At 57.5% G+C, this 25,705-nt stretch overlaps 1 protein-coding gene across 3 annotated transcripts; it reads right to left on the reverse strand.

Annotated features, from left to right (window-relative positions):
- Positions 1-33: 33 nt before the first annotated feature.
- On the reverse strand, positions 34-24,945 carry PDE4DIP (phosphodiesterase 4D interacting protein). Of its 3 annotated transcripts, none has more exons than XM_074546471.1 (38): positions 23,563-24,944; positions 20,212-20,331; positions 18,589-18,708; positions 18,265-18,357; positions 17,957-18,172; positions 17,301-17,459; positions 16,827-16,940; positions 16,481-16,618; positions 16,020-16,199; positions 15,599-15,793; positions 15,183-15,326; positions 14,137-14,215; positions 13,568-13,656; positions 13,270-13,386; positions 12,727-12,864; positions 12,307-12,422; positions 11,622-11,749; positions 7,488-7,576; positions 7,245-7,393; positions 6,828-7,143; positions 6,569-6,737; positions 6,344-6,460; positions 5,791-6,265; positions 4,985-5,220; positions 4,710-4,761; positions 4,135-4,349; positions 3,782-3,976; positions 3,038-3,244; positions 2,778-2,903; positions 2,559-2,678; positions 2,292-2,469; positions 2,086-2,210; positions 1,782-1,883; positions 1,481-1,668; positions 1,112-1,249; positions 902-1,040; positions 754-800; positions 34-584 (listed from the first exon to the last, which is right to left on the reverse strand). In XM_074546471.1, exons 1-38 carry the CDS (start codon positions 24,709-24,711, stop codon positions 552-554), a joined length of 6,711 nt encoding a protein of 2,236 aa, XP_074402572.1. In that variant the 5' UTR covers positions 24,712-24,944; the 3' UTR covers positions 34-551. The 3 variants fall into 3 exon arrangements, with proteins under 3 accessions (XP_074402572.1, XP_026653025.2, XP_074402571.1); XM_026797224.2 differs by having other exon boundaries at positions 12,307-12,419; positions 23,563-24,943; XM_074546470.1 differs by having other exon boundaries at positions 1,112-1,668; positions 23,563-24,945.
- Between the last annotated feature and the right edge of the window lie 760 nt (positions 24,946-25,705).

Below are 25,705 nucleotides of genomic sequence, written 5' to 3' on the forward strand. Positions count from 1 at the left end.
CACGGCTGCAGACAGGCATGCCAGAAACACCACAACCCAAAGGAGACCTTTATTGGGGACCCTTCAGCCACTGAACAGAATATGGCATTTCTTACATCTTCCTCCTGCACTGGGGCCCCGACACGGGCCGAGTCCCCAGAGCGCATTTCCAATAGCTCTGTCTATATACATATACATACATCCACAAGCAGGGACAGCGACTCATCGGGGTACAGAGGGGACCAGGTCCCAGGGCAGGGTGTGCTCAGCTTGAGGGGCTGTGTCACCCCACTCTGAGCACGGAGGGTGGAAGGGAGCAAGTGCTAAAGCATGGGCCAGACAAAGGCCAAGCCAGCAGCTGCTGCTGCCATGCCAAGCAAAGGCTGGTGGAGGGCATGCAACCACCACAGCAGCCCAAACCCACTAACTGTGTAGCTCTGGACACCCCAGAGCCCTTTCACCCCAGCCCTCAGAGCAGCAGGGATGGGATCCACTCCAGCCCTCTGGCACGGCTCGGCTCAGCAGCCAGTGGGCTCTTCCCTGCTGGCCATTGCTCCTTGCCCTGCACGGGCTCACGCAACAGGCAGGGCCTGCTGGGCCTTCACCTGGCAAGAGACAACACATGGCAATAAGGAAGAGCGCTGCTGTGCCCTGGGGACATGGACATGCTGGCTGAAGACAGACAAGAATGTGTTCCCCACACGCTTCACCCAGGACAGCCACCAGGGGTGTGTGCCATCTGTGTCCATCCCCAGGGCATCAGAGCAAACTCACCTCCAGGTTTGTCCTGGCCTTGCGCAGCACGCTGTGGGTCCTGGTCACTGCAGGAGAGAGAGATGGGGTCAGTGAGGTCCCTGTGCCACAGAACCACATGGGGTACGTGGGGAGCAGGCCAGCTTGGCTGTGCCACCCGAGCACGTACGCTGGCTGACGATGAACTGCTCCATGCTGTCCTTGAGCTGGGCTGTGCAGCGCAGCCGCCTGGCCGTGCTCTGCAGAGCATCCTCCCTCTCGGAGAGCCGGGCCCGCAGCGCCGCGATCTCGCCCTGGAGCACCTGCTCCTGGGACAGGGCCGGGGGATGAGCTCTGAGCACCGGCCCCGGTGCCCCGCCGGCCCCCAGCCCCGGCTCACCTTGCCCTGGTGCTGGGCAGCGCTCACGGGCAGCACGGTACTCCAGAAGGCAGCGAGGAGGGACACGCACTCCTCCAGGATGCCGTGCAGGGTGCTGGCGCTGCCCCACAGATGCCCCTGCCCCGTGCCCGTCCATCCCTGCGGGAGAAGGGTGCGGGAGCAGCTGCTGCCGGGGCACCCCCATCCCGCCGCAGCCGGGTGCTCAGCCCGGCACAGCTGGGCAGCATTCCCCGGCCGGGAGGCTCCCTGCCTCCAGCTGCCCCTGCACCCCTCGGGGCTGCTTGTGGGCTCGGGAGCCATGTAAAGCTCTGAGGTGCACCGAGGGTCTGGCCCCCAGCTGCTGCCTGCCCCGTCCTGCCCACGCTTTACCTCCTTTGCCGGGAGCGGGCAGTTGGGCAGGCCGAGTGCTGGCCGTGTGAGGCACATCAGCTCCCGGGCCAGGGCCTTTCCCTGCACCATGTGCTGCTCCAGGGCTCGGTACGTGTCCAGGCGCCCGACGACATGAGCCCCCATCAGTCCCTCGCTCTTCCTCAGCAGCACGTCTGCCCCGCGTGGCTCTGTGGAGCAAGCTGGGTTAGGAGAGGAGCACTGCCCGCTCCCCTGTCCCATGCCGGGCACTCGACTCTGCTCTGAGCTCTCCAGGCTTGCTCAGCAGTTCAGCACAACCCACCGTCCATCCGCCGGAGCACCGACGTGCCGGAGGGCAGCGGGGACAGGAGGGGAGCTGCTGAGTTAGTGCCAACATCGCGCACTGGAGGAGATGGGAAGCAGCCTGGAACAAGAAACATCTGAGCCCCTGTAGATAGATGTGGCTCCGTGCCTGGGGCTGCTGGGGTCCTGCCCTCCCTCTCTGCTGGCCACTGTGCGCAACCTGCTGCCCCAGGAGAAGTGTCTGGGAGCACCCAGGGGTTGCAGAGGGGCCAGGCACCCCAAGGGCAGGGGCTGGGCAGGGATGCCGTGCGTGGGTCCCATACCTGCTCGTGTCTCAGCAGAGGGGCGCGGGAGGCTCTCGTAGACGTGCAGCTCCGCACGCAGGGTCTGCAGGAGCAGGCCTTGCTCCTCACTCTGCTGCTGCAGGAGCGTCACCGAGTGCTGCAGCCTGCAGAGGTGACACGTGGGTCCCGTGCCAGCCATCCCTCCCAGTCCCGTGGCCCCAGGGCCACAGTGCCCCAAACCTTACCTGTTGTTGTCCTCCTGCAGAGAGCGCCGCTCGTCCCGGAGCTGCCGGACGCTCTCTTGGCACTCGGAGAGCTCCTCCGCCAGCCTCCGCTGCTTGCCACGCCTCTGGCCCAGCTCGGCCTCGGCCTCCCGTGCCCGGGAGCAGGCAGCCACCAGAGTCTCCTGCACCCGTGCCAGCTCTGGGGACAGAGAGCACGGAGGTGTCACCACCGCCCCACTGAGGCAGTTCCCTCCGGGGCTCAGCCCCAGGATGCTGGCCCGGCCCTACCTTGGGAGAGGTGGTCCCGTTGGAGGCGCAGGGTCCGGTTTTCCTCGTGCAGAGCCTGGTTCTCCCTGCTCAGCTGCAGCCCCAGCTCCGGTGTCTGGCCATAGGCATCACTGGGCAGTCCTGCGGAGGGAGCAGTGCTGGGTGTCTGTCCCGGTGCCCCGCTGTGCCGGGGTGAGCAGAGGGCTGTGCACAGGCCGGGCCCGCAGCCCCAGCTCGTACCGCTGCCCTTGCCGGCCAGGCGGCGCTCCAGCTGCTCCCGGAGCCGGTCGTTGGTGCAGATGGACTCCTCCAGGCGCTGGCGCAGGTTGCGGATCTCCACCAGGTGTTCCTCCAGCAGGTCTGCCCCTGCCACAGCCAGGGACACAGCTCAGGGCAGGAAGGGCTGTGCCTGCCCCTCTCCACAGCAGAGCCCTGTCCCGCAGTCCTCCCTGCACCCACAGGCGGGTGGGATGCCCTGTGCTCTCCACCATGGACCATACCTGTCAGCTTCTGCCCACAGGGGTACCCTGGTGCCAGGGCCCCATAGAGCAGCTGGCCGGCCGGGGGCACCTCCCAAAGGCCGCGGGGGAGTTCAGCCGGGCCCTGCAGGGCTCCGTGCCGGCAGAACGATGCTGGGGCTTTGCTGCCCTCTCCAAAGGGGCCCAGTGGCACTGAGGGCTTTGCTGGTGCCATGGGCAGTGTCACACCTGCACACACAGGACAGCGGGGAGGAGGAGAAGGACAATGAGCAGGTAGGAAGAATGGGGCAATGAACTCCCTCATCTGCTTTCCCCTCCCTTGTTGCTCTGCTCAACAGCGCACTCCAGAGTCCCCATCACTGACCTCCCATCCCAACCAAACCTATTCCCCCTGAGGAGCAGGGGCTCTCCCAGCACTTGATGATTACATGACACAAGTTTGAGGGTCTCAGCCCCACTCCTACACAGCACCTCACCAAATCAGCCTTTTCCTAGAAAGCCTGGAATGTGCCAGTGTCTATACCTAGGGCTAATGCTGTCTTGGGATGGGCCCCTCCAACCCACCAGGTCCTCTCTACATGAAAGCCACATGTTCCCACTGTCCCCCAGCCAGAGCAGTGGCACCCAACCTCAAAGCCATAGCCCTGAGAAGGAGGAGGAGATCAAGGGCAGGACATGCAGGTCAGAGAGGGTGGGGATGATGTGTCACAGCACAGCATGCAGGGCAGGCAGAAGCAAACCCAAGCCACGAGGCAGTGTGCTCACTTTCTCCAAGCTGCCTCCGGAGCACCTGCAGTTCCTGCTGTGCCTCAGCCAGGGAGCAGACAGAATTGCCACAGCAGCCCAGGAGTGCCGGGGCCGCAGGAGGAGGGGGCCCGGCAGGGAGGAAGGGGGACAGCCCGGGGGCCAGGGCGGGCAGGGGGGCACTAACAGGCTGGGACAAGGAGCCAAAGTGAAGGCCTAGAGACAGGAGACAGATGCAGAGAGAGAGGTGTCACAGGGGTTCTGGCTCAGCCTGGCAGAGAGCCCTCCTCCCTGGTGCTCTGGAGACCCTGGCACAGCCCGAGAAGCCAAGTCCCTGTGTCCAGGGGTGCTGCAACTGTGGCCCCTGGTGGTACCTGTGTGTTGGGCAGGCTCCTCGTGGCACTGGCTGTACTCGCTGGCTGCATCCCCATCGGAGCAGGGCTCCAGCCCCTCGGAGGTGAAGGATGAGCTGCTGGCAGAGTGGGATGACTCCGAGGGTGGGCAGCTGCTACCTGGGGACTCAGAGCGCTCCTGCAGCTTCACCTCCAGGCTCTCAATCACCTTCTCCTTCTGCAGCTCCTGGCTGAGCCTGTGGAGATGGCCCATCACCAGGTCTGAGCTCCATCCCACAGCCCTTTCCTACATGATCCCCCCCATGCCGTGTCGCACTAGTGATGCACGGCTGCTCAGAGATACAGAGTGCCCACTTGGCTCACCATCCCCAGAGCAGAGCAGCCCTACCCAGGACATCCACCTGGGACAGAGACCCGAGGGCTCAGAGATAGAGTGCCCACAGGGCTCGCCATCCCCAGAGCAGAGCAGCCCCACCCAGGACATCCACCTGGGACAGAGACCCTGAGGGCACCCTGGACTCCCACCCCAAGAGCAGTGATAACCTCAGGGTGCCCATGCCAACACATGCCACAAAGCCTTCCTTGGGAACAGGTACCTCTGTGCCAGGAGTTCGTGACTGGTTTTATCCTCCCCGTCTTGTCGATCTCCTGAGAAATCAAGGCCAGAGAAGAGCCAGTCAGTGTCTCCATGCCCCAGGACGCCTGGTCCCACACAGAGCCATAGCAGGACAGGACAGCCCAAACCAAAGCAGGTATCCCACACAGCACATGATGTGAGAGCTTCTCCTGCTCTTCACCCATCAAAGCATCCCTTCCTTATCCACCACACACCCACAACACCCAGCCCCACTGCCCCCCTAGAGGTGCTTACTGATGCCCAGCTTGTCGCTGAGCCTCTCAGCCAGGTGCCTGCCCTGGGCCAGCTGCTCCCTGAAGCCCTGGCCCAGGTAGTAGTCGATGTCAGTGCCCCGGAGGAGGTCCTCGAAGGAGCGCAGGGCGTCCCGCAGGTGCTGGGCCAGGCCACGGCTCTGCCCACGGCCCTCCCGCAGCACCTGCCGCAGGTGGGACAGCTCCCGAGCCTGGGCCTGGATCAGGGAGTTGTATTTCCTAGGAGAGACGGGCAAGCAGGGTGTTCACAGGGCAGCCAGACCACTGAGAACACAGCAGGGATGAAGTGCCATGGTGTGGAGACCCTGGGGAGCATTCCCTGGTCCAGGGACACACAAGAAGCTTCCCTCAAAAAGCTGTTAGACCCCACTGGCTCCTTCCCCTGTTCCTATGTCTATTCCTATGTCCCTGAGCCACTCCTTCCCTGTTCCCTGTTTGGCCCTCACCTTTGTACTGCCCCAGACCAGGGTCAGCCCCCAGGCCCCTACAGAGAACAGGCTAGACCCTCTGAGTGTGGGTGCTGGGACCTGAACATCTCGCTGAATAAAACATCTGTGGATATTATGCAAAGGTCCTTTTTGCTTCCTCAGCCTGGACTATGCTAGCAGTAATTCAGACTGCTACACCATGGAGGGAGTCTGTGCATCATCCACGGCTGGGACCCTGCCCCAGCACACAAACACCCCAGGAACCTGCCTGCAGGCAAACCAAGCAACAGGGAGCCACCAGCCTCGGGCAGCTCCTGGAAATCGCTGTATCTCCCCATGTGCTCCAGCCCCAGGGCCATACCCGGGCCAAGTGGCAGAGTGCAGCTCCTTGGGCAGGGCGGCTCCGTGCTTGGCGGCGGGCAGCTGTGCCTCGAGCAGGGTGACGCGGTGCACCAGGCTCTGCAGGTCGCGGTGTGCCCGCAGCGCGGGTGGGCACAGCGCGCCGTGCCCGTCCGACTGCCAGCCCTCGTCCTCGTCCGTCAGGCTGTGCGCTGGGGACGCCAGGGCCTTGGGGGCCGCCAGGGGCCGCTCAGCACTCGAGGTGTAGCCGCTGGTGACGGAGATGGAGCGGGCACGGCGCTGCAGGCTCTGGATCACCTTGTTGGCATTGAGCAGCTGGGCCTTGAGGTCCTGGATGTGCTGGTGCAGGGCCTCCACATCCTCCAGGGCCATGGTTTTCTGCGCAGTTTTGCCCACTCTGGACATCCCTGGCTGGCACGGGGACCCCAGCTCCTCACCCAGGCTGGTCTCACTGAACACATCTGGCTCCTCGCACTCTGCAGAGGGCACAGCGTGTCACTCCTCTGTGCCAGGGGGCAGAGCAAAGGGATCCCCGGAGCCCTGGCTCTCCTTACCAGGGCTGGTGGTCTCGTCACGGTCAGCCTCGGTCTCACTGCGCCCACAGGTCTCATAGCCCAGGTCCTGGAAGTCCACCTGCACTTGCTTGCTGAGCTGCTGTGCCTGAGGTTCACCTGCTGGGCAGCGCCATCAGCTCGGGGCCCCCCGGGCAGGATTCACCACCCCTGCCCCATGCACAGGGCTCAGAGCACGCCCCCACCCCACCCTGGCTTTTCACTCACGGAGCAGGACGTGGTATTTCTCCAGCTGCTCAGCTTGTGCCCGCACTGTGGCCTCCGATGCAGCGAGCTTGTCCTGCAGTTCCTGGCACTGCCTTTGTTCCACTGCCACCTGGGAGCGCAGCTCTGCGCCCAGCCCGGGCCAGCCCCCGGCGGGAACCGAGCCCTCCGCCTGCCGGAGGGGAGACGGACTGTCAGCTCCGCATTTCACCCTCATCCCCAGCTCCATGCTCATCTCCATCCCGGTTCCCTGCGCACTTACATGGCTCCCGTCCCCTCCGCCGGGGCTGCCAGGGCAGGGTCTCTTGGCCATGTCCCCCTGGGCTCGGGTCTCCAGCGCGGGGCGCTTGGTGGGCACCGCTCCCCTCTCTGCCGAGAGCCCCGGGCCGTCCCCGCTGCCTCCGCCCGGGCGGTCCCCGAGGGCCCCGCGGCTCCTCCGCGGCAGCCGCCGGGGCTCGGGGGCCAGAGCGCTGCCCAGCCCCGGCTCCTCCTGCTCCCCGCTCTCCAGCAGCGACGTGGCCTCACCCATCCGCTCCTTCAGCTCCGCGTTTTCCAGGCACAGGCTCAGCATCGCCTTCCTAGGGGCACAAGGCACGGTAAAGGACGGGCAGAGGCCGGGGTGATGCAGGGTGTCCCCTCCGGCCACTGCCACCCCGGCTGCAGAGCCCAGAGCTCTTGCCTGATGTGGGACACCGAGGAGAAGCCGGCTTCCTCCAGCTGCGCCTTCAGCTCCCGCAGCTCCTGCTCAGCCCGCAGCTCCCGCTCGGGCACGGTGGGCGCTGTGCTCCGTTCGGTGCCCCCATTCTCCTTGCGGGCCCGGGGGTTGCTCTAGAGGCACAAAGGGTGACAGGACGCCGTTTGGCGGTGGCGCCATGACCAGCTCCGCCTCCCCCGCTCCCGGCTTGGCGCTGCCCCGACTCACCTGCTGGGGTGCCAAGCCACGGGCTGCCTCCTCCTTCATGCTGTCCGTGAAGTTGGTGCTGCCATCGGTGCGTAAACCTGCGGCCTGACCTGGGGACAGCACAGCACACGGGGCGCTCAGAGCAGCGGCTCTGGCAGCGCTGCCTCTGTCCCCTCCTCCCGCGGGTACCCACGGTCACTGCGGGCAGCCCCGGGCCGGTGTCTGCTCTCACACACACCCGGTGCTGGGCCGAGCTTCCCCTGCCGTCCCTGGGGGCTGCCACCCCCTCCCCGCACACTGCACCCTGTGCTGGCCCAGAGTGAGGGACGGGACAGCCCTGGGGATGGGAGCACGGCAATGGCTCCTGCCGCATCTGCGCCTTGTGCTTGCTGCCCTGACAGACAGACAGACACACACTCTGCAGCCGCTCCACACGCCACAGCAGCAGCAGCACAGGCTTGGGCACGGAGCCCCGCTGGACTGCCCCAGCCCGCGGGGAGGATTGGGGTGCACACCCCACATCCCCTGGCCAGGAGCAGCCACGCTGCCCTCAGTGCCCAAGCCGTGCTGCCAGGCATGGCCTGGGGCTCCCTGCAAGCCCTGTGCTGGCTTGGCAGAGCTAAAGGGACACTTGTGTCCCTACATGTGCACAGAGAGCTTGGGCAGAGCTGGGGTCATGCTCTTCTGCTTGCACACAGCTCTGCTCCTGTGCCCTTGGTGCCAAAGCCTGGGTGAGGACTCGAGCCCCTTGTCTGGGCAGCTGGGACATGGCTGTATCCCCAGTCTCTGTCACAGACATCTTTTATGAAAAATCCTTTCCTTAGGATTTTTCCTCCTGAGAAGCCGACAGGCCTCAGGAACAAAATGTAAACAATGATTATCTGCTGCTGTGGAATGCAACAGGTGCATCTGTGATTGGTCTCATGTGGTTGTTTCTAATTAATGGCCAATCACAGTGAGCTGGCTCAGACTCTCTGTCCAAGCCACAAGCCTTTGTTATCATTCCTTCTTTTTCTATTCTTAGCTAGCCTTCTGATGAAACCTTTTCTTCTGTTCTTTTAGATAAGTTTTAATATAATATATATCATAAAATAATAAATCAAGCCTTCTGAAACATGGAGTCAGATCCTCGTCTCTTCCCTCATCCTAAGATGCCTGTGAACACTGTCACAAATCCCTCTGCTCCCCAGGGGAGAGATGTTTAGACAGGGCCCAAGACTGTCCCCTAGAGCTGTGCAGGGCCAGGTTCCACAGCTGCCTGTGCACCTAAGGAGAGGTAACTGCTCTGCCTGTGGCCAAATCTATCAACTCTGGAGCTGCCAGGCAAGGCAGAACACAGAGCAGGGGAGCACAGAGAGATGCTGTCAGGAGAGATGCCAAGCATCCCTGCTGAAGGAGAAGCCAGCAGGGACGCATCTGGCTCTCAGGAGGAATAGCCAAGGAGCAGCCAGGAAGGTGCCTTGCAGCAGGGCAGGCGTTTGCACTGTGCTCATAGCTGGGGACACGCTCAGGAGACCCCGGTGTGCCACGAGGCTGAGAAAACGTGGGGGCACCCCACTGCTGAACCTGGCTAGATACCACCCTGCACGGTGGAGCCTGTCCAGGGAAGCAGCCGTGTCCCGGAGAGCAGGGACAGCCATCTCTGCCGCACAAGGAGAAATGCGGTTCTGGGAGCGAATGGCTCGGCGGCAGCAGCAGCGCAGGGAAGCAGCAGCTCCTGTAGGCGGCACTCGGCACAGCCAGAGCTCAGCCAGGAGCCCCGGGGACAGAACCAGAACGTGCCGGCGGCTGAAGCAGCCGGGGCGGCACCAGTGCCTGACGGGTGAGGGGATCAGACCGTCGGCCGCAGACTCTGCTGAGGGCTGAGGGCCACCACAAGGCTCTCTTTGGGTCACCGTGGCTGAGGGACCACAGCAGGGACACACGGCTGCTCTGAGAACCAGCCCTTGTGCCAGGACACAGCATCCTTCTCACCACCGCCCACAGCTCCACACGGCTCCCAGCGCTCCGGGGCTGAATAAAAGGGAGCGCAATTCTCAAGGAAAAAGGACCCCAAACCCAACTAAAAGCAAGGGGCAGAGCAGGGAGCCGGCTGAGGAGCAGAGATGTGTGCACACAGGGCAGCTTGCCCTGGATGATCACCATGTGCTTGAGCCCCCATCACAGCAGGAGCACACCAGGCTGCTCAGCTCTGTGTGCCACCAGCACAGGAGACAAGAGATGCAGCCACAGCTCTGCTTTCCCACACACTCCTCAGGCTCTCAGCCCAGCCTGGAGGCACACAGGATTAGTTACATGCTTGCAAATTGTGCATGGGACACTCGGGTACAGGACTGCACAGGAGCCTTCACACTGCTGGGGACAAGGGACAGGAAGCAAGGTCCTCAGGGAAGTTCAGAGAGGAAGGAATGACTTCCACAAGGAGCTAGGAGACAGCACAAAGCACTGCACAGTTTGACAGAGGGTGAGCTCAGGCAGGGAATGCTCAGCCAAGACTATCAGAGATAAGAGGCCAGAAAAGCTGGGGGGCATGAGCCTAGAATAACACTGCCCCTAAGGGAACAGCCAAACACACAGGGGAGAAGGGAGGTGCCTGAGCACCAGCCAAGACTCCTCTCAGCCATGCCAATGAGTCTGGGCTGGGCCCTGGGCTCCATGGCACCCAAGGGACCAGCTGGGCATCAGTGCCAGTATGGCAGGGGGACAATGGAAAGGTAAGAACAGGGACACAAAGGCTTCTACAACGTGAGAAGCAAAAGGATGAAGAGAAGATGGTGCTACACGGAGAAGTGAGAAGAAGGGAATGAGATGAAACAAAGAAAGGAAAAGCTAACGAAGTCCAGAGCTGCCCAGCAGCTGCCAGCCGTGTCCCTTTGAGCCACAGGGGAAGTGCTGCAGTCCCAGTGGGGCAGTGCTGCCCTGCTGGGTGCCAAGGGGAACTCTGCTGCCTCCCAGCCCCATGGGGCACAGGGAGGAGAAGCCCCCAGGGCAGCACAAGGCACAGGTGGTGCCAGCTGAAGCAGTTGCAGGGAGCCATGCAGCAGAGCAGGCTCAGTGCAGGTGTGCAGCCCAGCACCACAGAGCTCTTCTGCTCTGCCTGCCCCTAGCTCAGCCTCCCCAGAAAGCACAAACAGATGCTCAGAGCTGCAAAATTTGCTCCTGCCATCCTGAGAAATGAGTACAAGACAGCAGATCCACAGCCCAATGTGCATGGGAAGCCCTGATGCTTGCAGGGTTGTTGCTACTGTTTTTCAGCTTTCACACCAGCTCCCACATTCCCAGAGAAGGTGGAAGAGGGCCTGGAAAAGGAATGCAGTGGTGCCAAGGGGGACAGACACCTCAGAAATAGGGTCCATGGCCCAAGGGGCACGTGGAGCATGTAAGGGATATGTACATGTTTGAGTAAGGGAGCAGACCCAGCCCAGACCCTGGGAGCAGGGACAGGTCTCAGTCCCCCCAAACCATCTGTCTAAAAGAGGAGAAAACTCTCCCATGAAGGCACTCACAAGTTAGGTTGAAACTACTTACAATTAGGAAAAAAAAGCCAGTCAGTAAATTCATGAACACTGGAGTAGGATTTGGTTTTGAAATTGCTGGTTCTACACTCAAGTCTTGTGTAAAAGGCCCAGGCAAGTGTCCCCAGGTCTTGAATTCTCATCTCTGGAACATACTTTTCCAGATACACTGTCTCCCTTTGGGCCAGCCACCATCAACCCAAGGGGTGGGTGTCACTGGGTAAGAAAAATGGTGAGGGAATACAAAAACTCACACTCATGCACTTGGGAGATGATAGAAAACATCTGGTGTTTCCTTCAGAGATAGGGAATCTTTATTTGGCCCATGGTGGTTGCAAAAGAAGGGAGCTAGAGGGGAATAACTAAAATGGAATGATTTGAATGTGCAAATACATCAGTGGCCACCAGGGTGGGTCAGACAGGAACGTACACGAGACACAGGTGGATTGCACTGATCGCCGTTTCCAAAGCAGCTCAAAAAGAAACCAACAACAGAAGCCCTGCACCAGTTCTATCGTACCACAGCAAGTACCAGAGCTCAGTCAGTGACACAGGTTAGTGAACCGTTTCCGTGGCAGCAGGCGGGCCAGTGCTCAGAAGGCATGCTGGGGTACGACTGTCACACGCTCCTGTTCCCCACCTCCTATGGCGCCCTGCGGCTCCAGCCTGCTCAAACACTCCAAGCTTCTTCCAAGGGCTTCTTCCAGCCGTCCCCGCAGCTCGTGGACCCCTTCCAGCTCCACCTGCAGGGCGTGGTCTCTCGCAGCGCTGAGGGAAGAGGGTTAGACCGGCCCCGCCCTCGGACACCGAGCCAGGCTCAGTCACCTCCTGCCTCACCTCCAAGCTCCCCGGAGCACAGCCACCCCCAAAAAAGGCCCCAGCCCGCGGCAGGGGCCTGCAATCGCAGCTGTTCTGCAGTACTTTCCCAAGCACTCCACTTATGTGCTCCCTGGCTATCAGGTAGCTCAAATATCCCAGAGGCTGCAGCCCTGTGAAGGGCAGGGGATTAAATCAGGGGACAGGCCACTGCCTGGATAAGCACCTAGAGGGATCCTTATCAACCCAACAGTTGGCTGAGAATTTGACAGCAGTCTCTGAAAGGTGGCCAAGTGTGGGTGGGAAACTGAGCTGGGAAAAGATAAGTCAAGAACAGAGATGGAAATCTCATGGCAATGGGGGGAGTTTAGGGAGCCATTAAAGCCACACAGTGCAGCTCCTTCAAGGGAAAAAGGCAGCCTAAAACTTGGAGTCTCAAAAAGGCATTTGGGTGATCCTTTGCCTAGAGTCCCTCCAAGGCAGCACAGAGGCAAGGCAGCCTCACTTACCTGTCTGGGTGTGTGTGAAACTTCACCAGGCTGCCATAGAGCTGCCTCTCTGCCTGGAGAGCCTCATTTAAGCGATTCCTCTCTGCCACCAGCCCTTCCAGCATCAGTAACAACTGCTTGGAGAGAAGAGACAAGGTGCAGCTCTTAAACAGAGACAGAAGCCAAAGGAGGTTATCTAGCTGTCCCTGACAAACTGGGGGTTCCCCTTCCTCTCTTGCTTGTGTCCATGTCATCCCTGGACTCCCAAAAGCCTCTGCTCTTTGGACAAGTGCTAAAGCAAGCTGATCTTCTCCTCTGTATTCCCACAACCACACACAGCCAGCTTCCAAGAACAAGCACATCCTGGCTGAAAACAAAGCCTCATACCTGAGTGCCAGCAGAAACACAAACACACCCAAGCCTGACCCACTGGCACATTACCTGTTGCCTTCTGTTTCCAGCAGCCTCCTGTCCTTGGGACTCTGCCATGGCCACTTTCTCCCGAAGCACCAGCACTTCTTGTGTCAGCCTTTCCATGGCTGGAATTTCTTCAGGATCCACCAGCTGCATCTGCAGGTCCTGAAACCCAACAAACAGCAGGAGAGCTCAGTGAGGAAGGGATCAGTAACAAAGACAGCTGCACCTTTGCAAACCTCCCTGGAATGCAACTGCCAGAAGTTTCCAGTGTTTGGAAAGATCCAGGTCTTCAAAGGAAAAAATGCCAGAGCACTGAGAGTGGATTAGGCACAGACCAGAGTGCTCAGTAAGAACCAAGAGGGGTGCACTCTGATTAAAGGGCTTGAAACACCAAATAAGAACAGTCTGGGGGTTTGGGGCCTTTGCCTTCTGGCCAAAGGAACCCAGAGAGCTGTAGGCAAACCAGCAGCAATAGCATCTGGTATAGCCAGCCACACTGCTCTGAGGATGTGGGGAACAAAGAGACTCCTCTGCAGCATTCCCAGGTGGAACTCCAGCACACCTCACCTTGATTAGGTCCTCTTTCATCTGGATGGTTCTGGTCAAGGACTCAATATCTGAGGCCTGCACCTGCAGCTCCTCCTCCTGTGTGGCCAGGACAGACTGGAGAGCAGAGAGCTCCCGCTGCAGAGGGAAGAGAAGCCCCTCAGAGACTGCTGAGAGCCAACACCCCCCTGCAGGACACTGCCCCCCATTTCTCACTGGGGCACCCTCACAACAGCAGGGTCCAAAACCTCCAGTGAGGGGCAGCCCTAAGGTCTCCCAAAAGCAAAGGAGATCAGCACAGGCTCCATCACAAGCTCACCCTGCTTTCCCTTTCCTTCTTTGCCATTAGCTCCAGCTCCTCTTTGGCATTGACAAGATCCTTCTCCAGCTCTGCTGCTGACATTGTAACTGCAAAGACAGCTTGGTTACTGCAGGAACACCGTGTGCCAGCTCAGACCCCAGGATCACACACAATAATCCCTCTCTGGCAAGACAGGGCCCTGGTGCTTGTGCTCCCTATCACACTGTTTCTCAGTAAATGCTTTTCTTCCTTGCTTGGTCTTTCAACAGCAGCTGAAAGCAATGGCAACATCCTGGTCCCAAAACAGTTACACATTTGTCTCAGCTCAGCCTGAAACAAAGTCAAAAACTGTCCAGCGGGCAGCATCAGATCTCGAGCAGAAACTCCTCACCTCAAACCCAACAGCAGCTTTCTCTTTCCCTTACTCCCATCCTCAGACATCACCCAGAAGACAGGCAGAGCTTTATTTCAAAACTCTCTTGTTCAAAGTTCTCTACTCTTCCATAGTTTTATGTAATCATGTTTCCCCCACAGCAGAAAGCCCTGGTCATATGTGGGGACCTCAAAAGATGCTGTCCCACACTCACCTCCCTCTGTCCTGCAGCTGCTGTCTTCCTGTGGGGATGCAGCAATGACTGTAGCTCCATAAGCTCTTTGCAGTATCTCCTGAGAACATAAAAGGTTTGCATTTTCATGGGGAACACACAGCTTCCCCAGAACTCCAGGACTGCAGCAAAGCTGCTGGCTGTTGTGCTGACACCTCTCAAATGTGAACAAACAATGAAGGGGATGTAGCCTGGCAGCAGGAACAAGTGAGTTGCACCCAGAAGTTGTACTTGTGGGGAAGAGGGCACTGGCGTTGTTTTATTTGGCACTGGCAGCAAGTGTCTTCACAGTAAAGATTAAACAGGTTTCATCAATTGCAGCAAGACCATCTTTCAACTCATCTTTATCTCAGCTGTGGCCCAAAGAGACCATGCAGGAAGGAAAACACATCCCTGGAAGTCTCTAGAGCTGGGAATAGAAACCTGTTTACAGCTGCCTGAAAACATTCAACAAGTCAGCTCATCAGTAAACCATTAACAGCTGCTCAAGTAGGAGCCATGGCATATGCAGCCTTGGAGCTGTGCTCAGGCTCAAAGGGGGTTTTAGCAAAGCTGCTTTAAAAATACCAACTCCAATTGTGGAAGAGACAGCAAACAGCCAGCAGGCTCTGCCAAGAATTAGTGAGACCTAAATTTAGCTCTCTTGTCCCCTCCAGAATGTGACAATGTCAGGGAGGGGATTACAATACAGCAAGGCAGCCCAGCCCAAGGAAGGAGTGGGTCAATGCTACAAGGTCAAAGGGTGCATGTCTTTCATACTCTCATGTGCCCCAGGGATTCAATTACTGCTCCATCAAAACAAAAAGAGACACTGAGTGACAAAGGCTGGTGAAATCAAGATCAGAACACTCAGGCAGCATTCCTGCTCCTCAGTTTCTCCTTCTCCTAAAGGAAGACTTTTTGGTAATCCCACTTTCATTTCTATCATTCTCTGTGGTGCTCTTCTCTCTCCTATGTCTTTCTGTGGCAATCAGCTCTTTCTGAAGCCACAAAGCCACAGGCAGAGGAACACAGTGCATGATTCTTACTTGTATGGGCTGTTTGTCCTGCTTCAGTGGCCTGGCACCAGCTGACTGGGTCCCAGCAGGGTCCTTCCCCAACACGTGCTGGCGCAGCAGCTGTAGCTCACTGCTCCTTTCAGCCAAAGCCTGTGCCATCTTCTCTGCAGCCACCTGATTGAGAGGAAAATAGGGATGGGGCCATGACCAGGGTGAGGGTCCTAGTCCCTCTTCTTCTTCAGAGACTAAGGAAACCATCTCAATATTCATGTGTCACTGGAGACTCCAAGTGCTCTGCAAACCAGCTCCTGGCCCCTCACACTCACTCCAGTGCAGCCCTCCCAGCTCTGCTCCGTTCTCTTAGTCCACTCCAGGGCATCTCTTTGCTTAACAACAGTCAGTGGCACCCACCTCAGCCTCCCACTGTGGCACTGCACCAAACTCACTCTGCTCTGCTGCTCCTTGGTGCTCAGGGCCTGCAGCAGCTCCCGAATTTCAGCATCGTGCTCCACAGTTTGCCGGTTGCGGTCACTGAGGAGATCCTGCAGCATCTTCTCCTTGTGCTGGAGGCGCAGGCACAGCTCCTCTGCCACCTCACTCTGCCCGGGGCCCAGCTTGCACAGCAGGGTTGCTGTGAGCTCCTGAGCAAGGGGGAGGAAAGGAGTGAGACTGGGAGCTGTGCAAGGACTCTCCAGCTGGGTGCAGCTGAGGGAGCAGTGTCAGCAGGCACAGGTACGCTCAAGTGCCAGAAGCAGCCAGCCTTCAAACGCTGAGCACAGCTTCAGGTGAGGCAGCAGCAGCCTCTGCGTTGGCACCACTCTCTCCATGGACAAACTGAAGGCTCAGGAAGCCAAGCTAAGGCCTTACCTCCACTTCCTTGTTCCTGTCATGCAGGCAGGTCTGCAGCTGTTGGATGATCCCCTCCTGTTCCTTCTGCCTGCTGCCAGATTTGGCTTCAATCTCCTCTTTGAGCCAGCGGAGGTTTTGGCAGGTTGCTGAGACCTGCTCCAGTTCCAGGGTTTTGGCTTTCAGGAGGCTCTCCAGGCTCTGAGTACCACAAGAGAAGCAGCTCAAGCAGGGACACAAACTTAATCCCGAATTAAGCAAAACTGGAAATTCTCTACTGCTAGCAGAGTCACACAGATTCACCCATCTGCTCCAGGTGGCCTCTCTGCCCAGCCCAAACAAGAGTGCGCCAGGAACCTGCCCCACCACAAGGCCAGAGGAAGCCAAACACCTGCAGACACTGTCCCCAGAGCGCTGACAGGAAGGTGTGTGTGACACCCCGTCCCCAGAGCCCTGCTGGGCTGTGCAGGCCCAGCACTCACGTGGATGGTGGCCTCGTTGCTGCAGAGGACACTGCGCAGCCTGTCCAGGTCGCTGCCGCGCTCCCGCATGGACACGCGCAGCTGCTGCAGCTCCTGCTCCTTCTTCTCCAGGGCACAGAACTTCTCATCTACTGCTCTCTGGGTGACAGAGGGCATCATTCACAATGGGGGCATGGGGCTCTGCAGCCAACACTCTCTGTATGTTGGACTTCAGCTCCCCCTGCCAGGGGGACGAGCCATGAAGGGCATGCAGAAGATACGGTCACCCCTGGTCAGCCTGGGCTGATGGTAACCCAAAGGCTGAGCCTCAGGGACAGCTGAAACACTGCCTGCAACATGTGCTCACCTCCAGAGCAGCATCCCTGTCGCTGACACGCTGCTGCAGCTTCTCCAACATGGCATTCATGGCTGCAGGGCTCTTCTCCAAGCTTTGCTGGCATTGCAGGAGCTCCCTGGACTCCTAGAGATCAGACACACACCCCCTAGTACAACTGACAGTACAGAAACCTCCCCCATCCCAAGGGCAGCACACAGGGATAACTTCCTCCACCCAATGCTTGCTCTAGCCTCCACATTAAAGAGTGGCAGTCCCAGCACCTGGGGATGGCTGACTAGCCCTGCCAGGGCTCACCAGGCATTGCTGGGGCTGGATACCTGTGCCTTACTTCTCACCCTGGGGGCCCAGAAGCCCTCTCCTTCCTTCCTTTCTTCAAAGGACATGCACGAAAGCTACAGACAGACTTTTGCATGGCCAAACACCAAAGCAGGATCAGGGACTCCATTTAATTATGCTCAAGTCAGATCTTTTTGCTGATCTCACCTGCAGAAGCTGCTCCTTGTGAGCCAGCTGCTGAGTCAAACGCTGAACTCTCTGCTCCTGGGCCTGCAGCTCACGGCTTTTCTCCCACTCCAAAGTCTGGAGCTGCTGAGCCTTGTCCTGCAGCTCTGCCTGCAGCTGTTGTACCACAGCACGCAGCTCCTGCAAGGAAAAGGCAAATACCTTGGAATTCAATCCTCAACACAACCATAAACAGTAGGCCAGTCTGAGAATAGCTATCTGCAATGCTACCTTTCACACCTCAAAACACACTGCCATGGTGCTTGAATTTATTTCATTGCCCAGGGTATCCATCCATCTAAACCCCTTGCTCTGGCCACACCCAGAGCTTTAGTCAATCACAGCTAAGCTGTGCAGCAGGGAACATGAACATCACAAAAAGAGATGTGACATTTGCACCAGCCAGTGATGTACAAGTGACAACATACCCACTATCAAGGGTCTTTGCTGATTCTTAATCCTCAGCTATGACACTGAGGAGGCTGGAGAATTTTCCCTGCCACACATGTGACAAGGGGTTAGGCAATTGTGCCCAGTCTGCTGTCAGCAGAAATTATGAACAAGAGCAGAGTATTGACCACCTCAGTGCTCCTCAGTCATGCAAACCCAGAAACTTCCAGGCTAAGTGCCTGTCACACCTGGTTATGTTTCCAGGTTGCCTCTTTCTGCTGCTCCTCCTCATGGACTGTGGTCTCCAGGAGCTGGGTTGCTCTCTTGGCTTCAGCCAGCTGATGCTCCTTCTGGCGCTGAGCTCTCTTCAGTTTCTGCACCTCCAGCTTGGTACAGAAAAGGGCGTTCTGAAGGTCGAGCGGTGACATTTGCTGCTCCTGGGGTGACAGTGGGCTCTCTGACACCTACCAAAAAGCAGGGTGCACAGAAACTCAAGAGATTCTCTTCACATGAAGGATTTAAACACCTGATGTATGTGAGGCTTTCCAGGACATACCTGCTGCTGGCCCAGATGGTTTCTGTGTAACATGTCCCGCAGCTTGGCCATGGTCTCATTCTGCCCTTCGATGATGTGGTACAGCTCCTCTGCCTGAGCCCAGGCACAGCAAACCCAGTCAGTGGCAAAGCAAGCACAAACTCTCCCATCCCAAGCCTCCAGCCTGCGTTATGACACCTCAGCACCACATGAAAGAGGCTTTGCAAGAAATAATTTAGTGAGGTGCAGGATGCCAAGCAGTGGCTCAAGCATTCCTTCTCAGGCACTGCCCACAGGGCTGGAACAGAATTCCCTGGTTTTGGGAGCACCACCCTGAACTATTACCTTACTCTCTTTGCTCTTCAGGGCCTCATTCAGACTCTGGATTGTACGATCCTGCCTTTGTGTTGTTTCTTGAGCAGATTTTAATTCGAAATTCAATTCATTCAGCTTTTCCTGTAACAACTGAAGACAGAAATAGGTTGGGTTTATTTAATCCTGCTTAATGCTCTGTGTAAACACCCTTAAGACTCCTTACACTCCTTACTCCATACAGCCCTGGCGTTGACCACATCGAGATCAACGTGGCTCCCTCTAGAGTCTGTAAATCCTGTTGGAGCTGGGTGAAGACCAGTGAGTAAACACAAAGGCCCTTCACAGCACTTATTGCAGTGCTTCTGCTGCCTCAGTGCAGGGCAGAGGTTGCAGCTTTGGGTTCACAGACCATACTGCCTCCCACATACCCCAGGAGAGCCTCACTCAGGCTGCCCCACAGCCCTCCCTCCCAGTTCCTATCATTTGTTTCTCTTTACACAAAAGGAAAGGGGCTGCTTCAGCCCAAAATCCTCCCAGAAATCTGAATGAAAAATATCTGCATGAAGAAGCTACACATTCACTGATCAAATCAGTGGCTTATTTAGCATTAAGTTCTGGCTTCAGCACAAAAGATCCTGGCCACTGCCAGGAACCTCTCAGCAGTTTCCATGGCTGGTTTATAACCTGAGAAACCTTTGCCTTTGATGGTCTCACCCTAAAGAGAACACTACCCACTCAGTTTCAGGACAGTTTGCTGCTTTCACCATAAAGCTCAGGACAGAGGACATGTTGTGCAGTTAAACAAGTGCTCATTAGCATTTTTAAACATGCTGCCTGTTGACAATCTCAAAGTTGGATGATACACCTCTTCCTATGAGCTTACTCAGGACTCAACTTCTGGAGTTGGAGCTGGTGCTGCCACATAATTTCCTCCTGCTGTTCATCTGTTGACACACCTGTCCTGTTATCTCTGACCTGACACACCCCCTAACCTGTTTAAACTCTTCTAGCTGAGCCCTGGGTCTCTATTTCCATCAAGCTTTGCAGCCCAGGCAGCTGCAGCACTTCATGGCCATTCCCAGATTTAAATAAATATTCCATCCCAATTTTTTCCCCAACATTTAATGTGAGGATTTTTCCAGAGGATATAGAATTCAAGAGCATAATTAAGAACATATACCCTTCTCAGCATGTGTTAGTATTGATCTGCCTCAAGAGAACTCAGATACATGTTTCTTTCCCAAGTATTTAAACAGAAATGAAACCAGGACTCCCTCTCCTACACCAGGCTCAGCCCATGCAAATCCAAGAGACAGGAAACAGCCCTGTGCATCTCCTTCACCAGCTCCTGGAAGGCTCACCAGGCAAGTGCAAAGTTCCTCTAAAATAATGATTTGCAAAATTAAATATGGAAAATTTACACAGCAAGTGCAAAGTTCCTTCAAAATAATGATTTGCAAAATTAAATATGAAAAATTTACACAGCCCAGCTGCAGGAAAAAAAAAAGTAAATGCTTTTAATTGAATCTGACAGACAATAGCCCTGAGAATCACACACCCTTGCTGGGAGGGAGGTGCAGGTACCAGGAGGCACCCTCTGACACTAACCACATCAGACTCCCAGCACTGGATGTGCTCTCCATGGACAAATACCTTGTTGGCAGCTTCAGAGTGCTGGAGTTTGCCCTGCAGCTCTGCTGCACGCACATCGGCCACGTGCTCCCCTGCTGCAGCGCTGCCTGGAGCTGCCTGCTGCCCTTCATGCTGCAAATTCTGCAAGGAGAAACACAGGGAAACATGAGACAACAGCCCAACTCCTGCACTGGCTTCTTCCCTTCAGCTGTCAACCCTGCAGCAGGGTTTAAACATGCCCTGTGTGCTTTGCTAACCGGCTCTGAGACATCACTCTGCCCGTGTGTCCCTTCCCTGGGTGGCAGGCTGGCACCTCTCTGCCTCAATTTCCACCACTGCCCTGGTGCCCCAAGCTCTCACTGGGCTCCCTGTCTCCCCTCACTGCTGCACCACGAGCCCAGCAGCTTGTTTAGCTCTAACCACTGTCTGTGGGCTAAGTCATATCCCTGAACCTGCTCTCCTTCCCATGTGCCCTGCTGGCATTTTAAAAAAGCCTCAAAACCCACACTGAAATGGTTCCCATGTCCTGTGTCTTTATCAAGCCCACAACCTTCAATCCTTCCCACCAGCTCCTAGCAGTCACCCCCTGCTCTGAACCCCTCCACTTGTGATTTTCTGGGCTCTCCTTCACCACTTCCCATGCTCCAGCACCCACACCGTGTACAATTCCCTGCAGCTCCTCAAACAGGAGCGAATTCAGTGCCACAGCTGAGATTTTTTTTTTTTTTCATGACACATACCCATTTATTGGGAATGTAAACAGCCTACTTTGTGCCACGTGGCCTGCCAGAGCAGGCTGGCTGAGCACAACACTAATCCCTTGTCATCCCTCCTTACAATTCTGCTGTCCCCCGCCCAGCGAGTTAACTCCTTAGGGCAGCACTCCATCCCAGCCAGCCTCTGCAGCCCTCAAAGGGCTCCTTCAGCATTCCTGAATATTATCATGACACAAGACTCGCTGCACTGGTGCCTGCTCTCGGTGGGAGCCCAGGAAAGGGCTGCTGGATGCAGCACAGAGGCTGTGGAAACGTGGCAGGGCTGTTTGGAGCACCGGCTCCAGGCAGTGCAGCACAGCCCCAGAGCAGTCAGCTCCAATCAGCCCTGTCAGGCTGGATCCTCATCCTCAGTGGGCACAGAAATGCTGTCTGTGGGGAAGCCCCCTCAGATCTGTGCCTCTCACAGACACAAGTAACACCTCCCTTTACCCTGATGTTTTGTTAGGATTTCAGTGAATCCTTACAGTCGTGGTGATTACAAATTTTCTCTGCCAGAAGGCTTTGGATGAGGCACGGAGAACTACTGGAATCTGTCACAGCAGCTTATTTTGAAATAAGGCTGATTAAAACAGAGAGGGGGGAAAAAGGAAAACACATTTCCTCAATTTTCACATTAGAAAAAGGGCTGAAAACCTGGAAAGAGCTAAGAGCAGAGAGGGGAAATGCAGAGCCAGCTCCAGAGTCCAAAGTTCCAAAGCCTAGGCTGCCTCCCTCGTGCCTGCCTGCAGCCATGTCGACTCCTCCAACATCAGCATTTTACTGCCAATCTCTCCAGCAGCCCCAGCACACACTGACCCAAGAGAACACTTTGAAAATGATAATCAGGGCACTCTCTGAGCCTGCCGAGCTCAGAGTGCCCAGCACAGAGCCTGGCTGCCAGGAGGGCACCACTGGCAGCGCCTCACAAAGGCTCCTCTGGTGCCACCTCCCTGTGCTGGGCAAGGGGAGGAACTGATGGTTCAAGAAATGGAAGATGGTACCTACAAGGTCACACGCCCTGACACCAGAATGCTCCATAAATTTGAAGAGTGGTGCTATATATTCCAGATATTCCTTTCACATTTATGCATGGGAATCATTGGACAGCAGCAGCACCTGACTTATAGGAAGGGTGTTGCTTTTACAAACCGAAAGAAAAATCATTTGTGTAAGAACTACTCAGCCTACTGTGTGCATCTGCCTTCCCATTTTTGCTCTTCAAGCCATCCAAAGGATTAAGCCCTTCCCCCTTCAGCCAGACCTTGCTCTGAAGAGCTGCTGCTGTCAAACCGAGGGACCTGCAGTGAAAAATCCCGCAGGACAAAATCCTGGCAGGGCCGGTCGGATGGCAGAGGCTGCAGAAACTCCTCAAAACACAGCTCCTAGAGGGGGACGGCCACGTGTGACACAAAGCCAACCTGCAAACACGCCACGCTGCTCAGAGAAATCCCATTTTTACCCAGCAAACACACCCCAAGCAGTGAGAACCATCAGCAAATGAGCCCTGGTTCACATCCTCGGCTGCCGGCGCGATGCCTTTGTGCTCCAAACTCGTTTTCCTACGTTCCTCCCTAGCATCGTTTCTCGAGCAGGCTTTTATGGCAAAAAGCCCACAGCTCCGGGAACCGCCCGAGCAGATGGGACAGCGAGCCGGCTAAAGAGCAATTCGGCACCGCCACAGTTGCCATAGAAATAAACGAGCACTTCCCTAATCCCCCAGGCTACCTACAGCATTAGGCAGCACTAAGGCTGCTAATGGGAATGCAATTAGGCTGACACAGATATTCCACAATTGAACCTGACTGAGGCCTTCTATTCATTACTGGATGAGGTAAAGAAGTGAATTCGGCTTTTTGACAGCATACTAAAGGACATTTCATTAAAGCCAGCTAAACAGAGGCAACCTGAAGCTAGGACTGCTATCAAGAGAGATAACAGCATCGCAAAAGCAGGAGCTTTCATCCCCTCTCAACAACACCTGCCACTAAGTGATAGATCTTTCCAAAGGATCAGAAAATAAACCAATTATCTTGAATACCAACCCTAAAGTCATCCTCTGGCACAAATCCACCTGCGAGGAAAACACCTTTTCCTCAGGGCACACGCCACAGATGCCTGGGTGGCTCTGCACGTTGGGCAGGTGGAGGCCTGACCTGCAGAGGCAGGGCTGGAGGCAGGCACTCCCCACGCTCCTACCATTACTCAGGCACAAAGACAACACACCTGCTGCAAAACACATGCCCAGAAGCTTAAAATACTCCCTGTAGTTGAGGATAAAAGGCACACCGACTTTAAGCTTAAAGATGAAGTGAAAGTGGTGTTTCCTCAGCAGGAAAACGACAAAGAGCTCAGACCCACCTAGCAGGCTGCAGTGTCAGGGAGGGCTGATGGAGGGGGGGAAGGTTCATTTCCCAGAACACTGGGAGGAAACACAGGAGACAACAGAATGACTGAGGAGAGAGGCAGCACACCTAAAAAGGACCGAGTGGCCTATTCTTAGCCCCTGATCAGCCACACGTGGCTGGCTGCATTATCTCAGCACAGAAGAATCCCCAGCGGGCTCGGCACTGGACCACGAGGTCAATGCTCAATGGAAGGGCGGCACCGTGACCTCTACCTGTACCCGCAGCGGCATATAATCCTCATAGAGGTCATCCCACAGCTCCTGCAGCTCGGAAATTTCCAGGGGAAGGCCCAAAGGAGCTCTGGAAAACGATTTTCTCTCTGTGTTCATGAAGGAAGAACTAGCACATGCTAAGCCAGCAGAAGCACTGCCATCTGCCAAGTCATGGCTGAGCTTGGGAGGGGGCACGCTGGACTTCACAGGAATAGGCAGTCTGCTGCCTCGGGGGCTCTGAAGGGGTTTGTAGTCCAAAGTCTTGATCAAATTGAGGGCCAGCTCCAGCCTGTTCCCGCTCAGGGAAGAGCTCGGGGTCACGCGATCATCCGAGAAATCGTCACATTTCCCATTCCCTTTCAGCCCCTTATCTGCATCTTCATCCTTCTGCTGCGGAGGGCTGGCCTCCACCGTGGTGTCCAGAGACTCGAGAGAGGACGCAGGCGTGCCTTCCTCCATGCTGTCCCCATCCACAGCCACCCTGGAGCAGGTGGACTCGGCCGCATCACACACAGACGACTCCTCGTTGCCCATGCTGGCCGACCAGCGGCTGGAGAGCCCGCAGGAGATGCTCCTGGCCACCTTCCGGGGCACTTTGCAGATGGCCTCATAGTCGGCGTCGGCCACACGCAGGGCAGCGCAGCCCCGGCAGCGCCGCGGGCGGCTCCCTGCCCCCTCGGAGCCGTGGCAGCTGTGCGGCTCCAGGCCGTGCTCCTCCTGATCCATCCAGTACTCAAAGCCCGAGTAAGTGAAGTCCTCCTGGAGGAGGGCAGCGTACCGCGCATCAGGCAGGTTGGAAAGGTCCACGGTCCCCTCCCCAGCCCTGTCCTCCGTGCTGGAGTCGTCGTTGTTCCTGCGGTACATGCTCGCGATGCAGAACTTGAGACGGTCCTTCTCCAGCAGCAGCTTCTGCAGGCGCTCGATGGAGAGGGCCTCGATGCGAGCGATGACGGTGTCGAACCTGTAGATGCGGTCCAGCATGAAGGCACACTTGCTGCAGGCGAACTCGGACCTGCCGTCCCGGCACAGCTCCCTGCCCAGGACGTGGGAGAGCAGCACCTGGAGGTTCAGCTTGGCCGCCGTGTGGAAGATCCATCGCCGCTGGTTGCCGCACAGCTCCCGGCCGCAGATCCGGCAGTTTTCCTTCATCCTCCCTCCCTCCCGGCACACAAACCCACTCTGCGGGCTCTCAGGAGACCTTCCCGAGTCAGCACATCTCCCTCAATCCCTGAGCCCGCCGGCACGTCTCACCGCACCAATCCCCTCTTTCTAGGGAGGTCACACGCCGGAAACCTTGATTCAATAGAAACATCCCACCCTGCGCCACCTCCTTCACATCCTCACAGCCACACCTGGGCTGCTCCCCCCGCCCCTCCCCTCCGATGCTGCCCCCTCGCCTCACAACTCAAGCCCCCGATGCTGCCCCGTGTCTCCTCACAGCCCCCGTCCCCGGGGCTGCCCCTCACCGCGGGCCGCCCCTCCCGTCCCGCCCCGGCCCCACCGCCCCGAGCCGAGGATGCTCCTGCCACGGCGGCGCCCGGCTTCTGGCTCAGATTTCAAGATGGCGGCCAAGCCCAGCCTCCCGCGCATGCGCAGGACCCGCAAGGCTGGCCGGGATATGTAGTTGCCACGCCCGCTTACGCATGCGCAGTGGTGGCTTGCGCCACGCCTGGGCACACGGGCAGCGCCGGGGGTCGCGACAGAGGCGACAGTGATCGATCGGGACGCGACAGCGCAGGGATCCAGTCTCAGTGCCAGAGCCACACACACACACACACTAGCGCTTGGCACCAATGCAAGTGCCTGTCCCAGTGCCATGTCTACCCCAGTGCCTGTGCCACGTACCCGTTCCAATGCCAGCGCCTGTCCCAGTGCCAGGTCCCCACCCTAGTGCCTGTGCCACGTCCCCATCCCAATGCCAGCACCTCTCCCAGTGCTGGATCCTTGCGCCCCCAGTGCCGTGCCCAGTGCCCAGCCGCAGCAGGCAGTGTGGGTGGGCACGTCCCCGCAGCACAGTGCCACCAGCACCTGCACAGCAGCGTTCCCGCAGGAGCTCTCGCACTGACAGCCCGCGGCTGCTGGGGACAGCGCCGTGCCACCAACATGCAGCGCGGCCAGAGCTGTGCAGCTGCCAGGAACATGC

This window comes from Zonotrichia albicollis, chromosome 8, assembly GCF_047830755.1.
Source record: "Zonotrichia albicollis isolate bZonAlb1 chromosome 8, bZonAlb1.hap1, whole genome shotgun sequence".
NCBI lineage: Eukaryota > Metazoa > Chordata > Aves > Passeriformes > Passerellidae > Zonotrichia > Zonotrichia albicollis.

Bases quoted from the DNA above. Each gene is read 5' to 3' on its own strand.
- PDE4DIP (XM_074546470.1), bottom strand. From the start codon at position 24,711: ATGAAGGAAAACTGCCGGATCTGCGGCCGGGAGCTGTGCGGCAACCAG. The intron at 18,358-18,588 runs GTAATAGTTCAG...GCCTGGGCTCAG, and splicing joins TGAAGAGCAAAGAGAGTAAG to GCAGAGGAGCTGTACCACAT. The intron at 7,577-11,621 runs GTGGGGAACAGG...TGCTGTCCCCAG, and splicing joins GCCGCAGGGCGCCATAGGAG to GTCAGGCCGCAGGTTTACGC.